The sequence below is a fragment of the Atta colombica genome, unplaced genomic scaffold, assembly GCF_001594045.1.
Source record: "Atta colombica isolate Treedump-2 unplaced genomic scaffold, Acol1.0 scaffold273, whole genome shotgun sequence".
Lineage (NCBI taxonomy): Eukaryota > Metazoa > Arthropoda > Insecta > Hymenoptera > Formicidae > Atta > Atta colombica.
The window spans coordinates 91,235-97,411 of record NW_017259374.1 but is presented as its reverse complement, the minus strand read 5'-3'; the positions used below and the strand labels follow the sequence as shown (position 1 = coordinate 97,411).

At 26.8% G+C, this 6,177-nt stretch overlaps 1 protein-coding gene across 1 annotated transcript in view; it reads right to left on the bottom strand.

Moving 5' to 3' along the window:
- Positions 1-4,244: 4,244 nt before the first annotated feature.
- The window catches only part of LOC108689617, a 5,005-nt gene continuing 3,072 nt past the window's right edge, over positions 4,245-6,177 (bottom strand). The window contains exons 5-6 of the mRNA XM_018196474.1: positions 5,695-5,827; positions 4,245-4,304 (exon numbers count right to left, since the gene is read on the bottom strand). Coding sequence (XP_018051963.1) covers positions 4,245-4,304; positions 5,695-5,827 — 193 coding nt within the window. The remainder of the gene's footprint in view (positions 4,305-5,694; positions 5,828-6,177) is intronic.

Here is a 6,177-nt window from a genome sequence, read left to right as displayed (position 1 = left end):
TTATGTGTACATATTACAATATATATATATATAATAATATATATATTATTTATAATACTTCTATATGCGTGCTTGTGTGCTCGCGTATTTGTGTGTGTGTGTGTGTGTGTGTGTGTGTGTGTGTGTGTTTGTATGTGTAAGTGTACACATAGCAGCATGCAATATTCCTTTTGTAGATCTGTTTTGAACTTCTTATGGAATACAAAACATTGACGTATTCCAGGTTATTATACCCATGTTCAAAATCTTTCGTTAGGAAATTAAACATCGGAACTGTTGACAGTTCAAAGCGGAATATTTTATCATTTGAAAATGAAATAAATTTATTAGTTACTGTCACACATCACTTATTATATATCAATAATATAAACGCTACATTTTCTAAATTGCGTACACTATTGAATAACATAATTAAAACTAAAATTTTGAATTTAGTGACGTATAGTGCACTTTTTTCAGACACGCAGAAATTTAAATTAATTTTAATATTTTTGCATGCTTAAAAATTTCACTATACATCTTTGTGAATTTTATTGTAACTTAAATGTTAATTTTAACTTAAACATTTTGCTTTGAATAGTATACATTTATTGAAATAATTCTTTTTATTCTTATTTTTTGTATAAGTGAATCAAAATGTAAATTAGCGATGTTTTTTCACGAGGCTCTGGAAGAGAAAAAAGAAACAAATTTATTTGAATTTTTTACATATAAAGAATTAAATTCGTAGACTTTGCAGAAAATATAGTATCTAAACGAACCGATATAATTGATTAGTGGAAATATAACGTTATACGATTCCCGATATTAATTACTAGATAGTAGCAGTTACTAGATAATATCTCGCTATTCCTGTAACTCAAGTCTTAAGCGAATGATTATTTTCTGATGTTAGTAACATTGTTGCGACCATGAAGTAAATACCGAAAATAAATAAAAAATTAATATCAGAAATTGTCGAAAAGTTATAATTTCAATTTAAAAAAACAATTTTTCACAAATTGATTTTTTTTTCATAAATTCTTGCATTTAATTACATAATACATACGAAAAAGTTTATAAACTTAAAAATTTAGAAGCGATCAGAAAAATATTGTCCCCAATTGAATATCGGATTCCAATTAGAGTTTCGAGAATCCGAATCAAACATTTTATTCTGAAATTAAGGTACCCACACATTTCTAGTAAACATATGTGTTTATAATACAATTAAAAATCCTGTACATAATATATTAATTTGGAAAATAATATAACTTATCTGAATTCCAAAGTACAAAATTATCTGAATTCGAACGAGATTTGATCGATAATATGATCATAAGCTAAGAGCGAGAAGAGTACCCGATTGAGATGAAAATATTTAAACTCGTTACAGATCCTCTACAAGGAAAGAAACTTGATTGCGAAAATCAGTGATAATTTGCGCATCTTCCTCTTCGACTGAATACTTTATAACTTCCATTTTCTTGTAAATTGTATTATGTAATATAATTTAGAGTAGCGAGAAATAGTTGTGTCAACAAAACTACACAATTGGAAAAAATGTGTGGAATTTAACAAAATCGTATGTCTCAAACGGTCCACTCAAATTTTTGAGTTAATTTTGCACAAAATATGTATGTTAGAAGATAACACAAATATTATGTAAGAGAGTAAATATAAAGAAAGATAACATCGACACAGTTTGTAAACAAACCGTGCAAGCATATTTTTTGTCAGAAAATTAACATTTATTTATTAAATTAACATGGATTTTATTCATTTGTCTTAGAAGTTACATTTTAAACCACATTACTTTTATGTTATTTGTTCACTTACTCATAAATTCTATCATTTTGACACCTAAAACTGACTAAAAAATATTGAATATCAATTTCACAAAAAAATCTTTAAATAACATAATCACATTATGTTATTTAAATTATCACTTGTATGTGTTAAAAAATTCAACATAAACTTTTAACACAAATGTGATTGGGCCGTTTTCAACACAAATATACAAATATTTTTTACTATGTATTTTGAATAACGTTGGAAATAAATTCAATAAATTTTTGTTAAGAAAGTTTTTAGCAGTTAAGCGATCATTAATGTATATATAAAATAGGAAATTACACGGATGTTTCTCATAGAAATATATTATACTTGTGAATTTATTTCTTGACAGAGAGTCGAACAAGCTTCTCGTGTGAAATAAAATCTATTTCATGCCATTCTGCATCGAGTGCTAAATAAATTATTAAAAAAATTAATTTACTTCCGTTACATGTAATGGAAGCAAATTTCAAACAGGCATTGAAAATACTTAATGTTGGAAATGAAAATGAAGTTATAAGTAATTTAAATTTAACGTTTACTTATATTAAATTTTACGCAAATCTACATAAACTTTAATAAAAAATATTAATGTTCTAAAATTTTATAAAAACCTAAAATTTTATGAAACGTACTAAATTTCATGTACATGTACACAAATATACTTTTCAGTTACAGATATATTAAATTTAATTCAAATCATAAAGTTGAATTTAATTTAAAGAATATTAAATTTGATGACATTTTTAATAGTGTAAGGTTAATTTTACAATGAATAACCGTTTCATTTACACAATATTTTATTTACACAACATTTTATTCAAAGTAGTCCTCTTAGGCAGCTGCATACATTTGCAACATTTGTTAGTATTTGAAAAGGAAGTATTACTAAAAATCATTTTTCGACAGGTCTTTCAGTACTTTCGTCGCGTTTTCATTCATTTGATATTCTCGTGCAAGAGAATTTTTCAAAACTTCTTTAGCGAAAACAGAAAAAAATAAAGCGATACTAAATCGCGAAAACATATATGGCCGATTCTCTATACAGTCGTACCATTATGCCTGGCAAGATACTGCTTGACATCTAATGATCGATGTACAGATGGTTCCGTGCAAAAGAAATCAAGCTGTTTCGTGTATCCATTTTTCCAAACATTTCTATCACTACATTTTTAACATGACGAAATATTTCGACTTACACGAAAAAACAACGGTTCTTGTTGAGGAAGTCAATTGCAAATGCGATAAGAACACAGAACGTTTCTAGGAATGCTTTCAAACATTAGCAAATTTGTAGCACTACTCAAGGGAGTACTTTAAAAGAAATGCTCCAGGAACTTTTTGTGTGACCTTTTATTATACTACAATATGTAACATACATAAATAATTATTTTTCTCGAACATTTTCGACTTTAATACTAAACGAATTGTGTTTGATTGTAAATAATACAATAATAATAATAATATAAAAAGAAAACGTTGTTAAATAATTCCGATTTATAGAGTCATAAATAATAATTTTATATCATAATATCTTATTATAAAATTAGTGTTTCTTTCATTTAGTGAAAAACTTCTTGAAGATTATCAGCTTTTTCTAAATATATACACTAAATAGAAGTATAAAATCAAAGGAAAAACTGATATGATTTCAAATTAAACCATTTTTTAATTTTTATTACAATAATATGTTATTATAATATTATATTTTCAATGATACTAACATTGAATCATTATAAATAAAAAGATTACAGTAATATGAAAAATCTATTGTCCTTTCTGATACACCTCGTGCATTATTTAAATAACTACAAATTGGAACTTAATATTTTGTTTATTGCGAGTCATTGAATTATTTAATTATAAAAATATTATCGTGCTTGAAATATAATAAAATATTTTTTTATGCAAATTTAATCTGAATTGCCTATTTTAATTTAAATGCCATGCAAGAAATATTGTTGTCGAATAAAAAAAACACATGGTAATTCATTTCATTTTTCTGAAAAAGTATGGTTCGGCGGTCGATTTGATTATAGCTATAATGCGCAACAGATATTTATTTTCCATAAAGAAATACATGCTTCATTCGAGGGAATCGTGAGACTTCGCAGATGCGATATGACCCCTTCTAACACTATATTTTTATATTTCAATGTACGTATGTTGTAACTTATTAATATAATGTCAGTTTTAAATTCTATATTTTTTATATAAATATTTTATAATATGTCGATTTTTTTATCTAAATAATAAATGTTACCTTTTGTCGAATCAAAACAATATTTACAGGAAACGACACCTAAAACCAAATATTAAATGATTTTTTGATCAAATTAATTTAAATTTCTCTTTCTTTTCTTCTCCTCCTCTCTTATTTTCTCATATTTCTTTCACTTTTATACATACCTGTCTTAAGTATTTTGCAATTATTGGTTCCTACTTGTAGAATAGAGAACAGTGAAGTAAGATATTGAAGTACCCATCAACTGTAATGAAAATATCCTCTTTTGTTTCAAACTGTATGAAGTTATATTGAAGTTGTGTGGAGAATGCCTATTAAAATAATGAAATGACAATATAAAACTGAGATGGATGATCGTATCGATTGTTAAATCGTACCACCATTGTATTTTCTAAACATTTTTTTTTAAGGGTAGTGATACTGATGTATCGCTAGTAATATGGATTAAGAACTGTTATCTTTGTTTTGTCTTTGAGTCATCTATTTACGAGTGTCATTCAAAATTGATTTTGTTCGGTGTTTGATTTAAGTCTTTGTGCAATTTACTTAAAGTGTTGTCATTTTAAGGTAGTAATTAAATCTTAGTATACTACAGTATGATAATTGATATTTAAATTCTATTCGTGTATAGCATAAAAAATTAGTTAAATAATTGTAAGTTATATTGCTATTGGCAAATTTGTAAAAATAGAGAGAGGTAGATAAATCATATTTGTCGCTGGTCTTTATATTGTATCAGTACGATTTTCAACGCGAGCTCTCATAATCTCATTGCGGCTCGTACGCTTTGTTAGGTTACGTTTGATTAGTATTGGTCACGAAGAAAGATTTCGATGAAATTAGCTCATTTGACGCATATTGTAAAATAAAAGGATCTTACAGAAAAAATTGCGGAACTGCCCTGCGAAACGAGATATTAAGTTAAAATTAACGATTATATCGAAATTAGGAAAACTATCACAACTGCGAAATGCTACTACGATGAAAACACGTGTTGCAGTCATCTTCATGATCTACATGCTTTACATTACATGTGCATACATTTTTACAGCGATAACGTTTGTTTATTAATATTAAAATCTCCTTTTCATTGTTCAGAGAGAATTACACCTTTCCGTGCGAAGCGCGGTTCCATAGGCTTCTAACTTTACACGAAAAGCGAGATTTAATTTAAAAAAAAATTCATTTTTTGAATTAATCCATCAATATATTTTCAAATAAGGAAAGTTGATTTATTGTATAATATTCTGGAATGCAACACACCAAATGAATATATATTAGTTGTTCGGAAGGTGTTGTTCGTGCCGACAAATCTATATAATTTAATAAACGTATACTAAAATTTAAATCTTCTGCGTTTCAATTTTCCTTCAACATCGGCACAAACTTTCCGGACAATCCAATAATACCAATTTAACAGTTTTCTCTGTTCTATATTCTATTTTTTTAACTCAGCTAATTTACATTTCAGTCTCAACTGATTTTAATAGAGCTACTTTAGTTGATTAATTCTAAATTAATTCTAAATCTAATTAATTCTAAAGTAGTCAAAATGTTGAATAATTGTGAATGTTATTATTTTCGATTAAACAATAATATTCAGGGGAAACAAAAGCATTATGTATGTCTCTTACCGTAGCAGCACTTTCCATAGATGCAACAAATATTCCACCGAGGATCAAATGAAAAGCTTTTGTACCCTTTTGCAGTAGAAATAACATCATTTTCTGTATGTGTAACGGAGCCACATACCATTCAACATTATATCTACAAAATAATAATAAATTGATTGAAAACCTAACATGAAAAAATAAAAAAATTTGTTACAGTATAAATTGTTATAGTATGTTCGTTCAAGAATACAGGATGCATCATCAAAATTCGGACAAATCAAACAATTTCTTTAAACAAAATGTTATTTATAAAAATTAAATATTATAAATATACAAAAAATTAAATATTATAAATATACAAAATATCCTTTTATACGGCACTTGGAGGATCCCTGTAGAGCACATTTATTCGATATATCGCCATTAGATGAATGACGACCTCTATTCTCGGTCTGAAGCATTCGCACGCTTGCTTTAATGTAGCTGTCCATGCCGACAAATGCT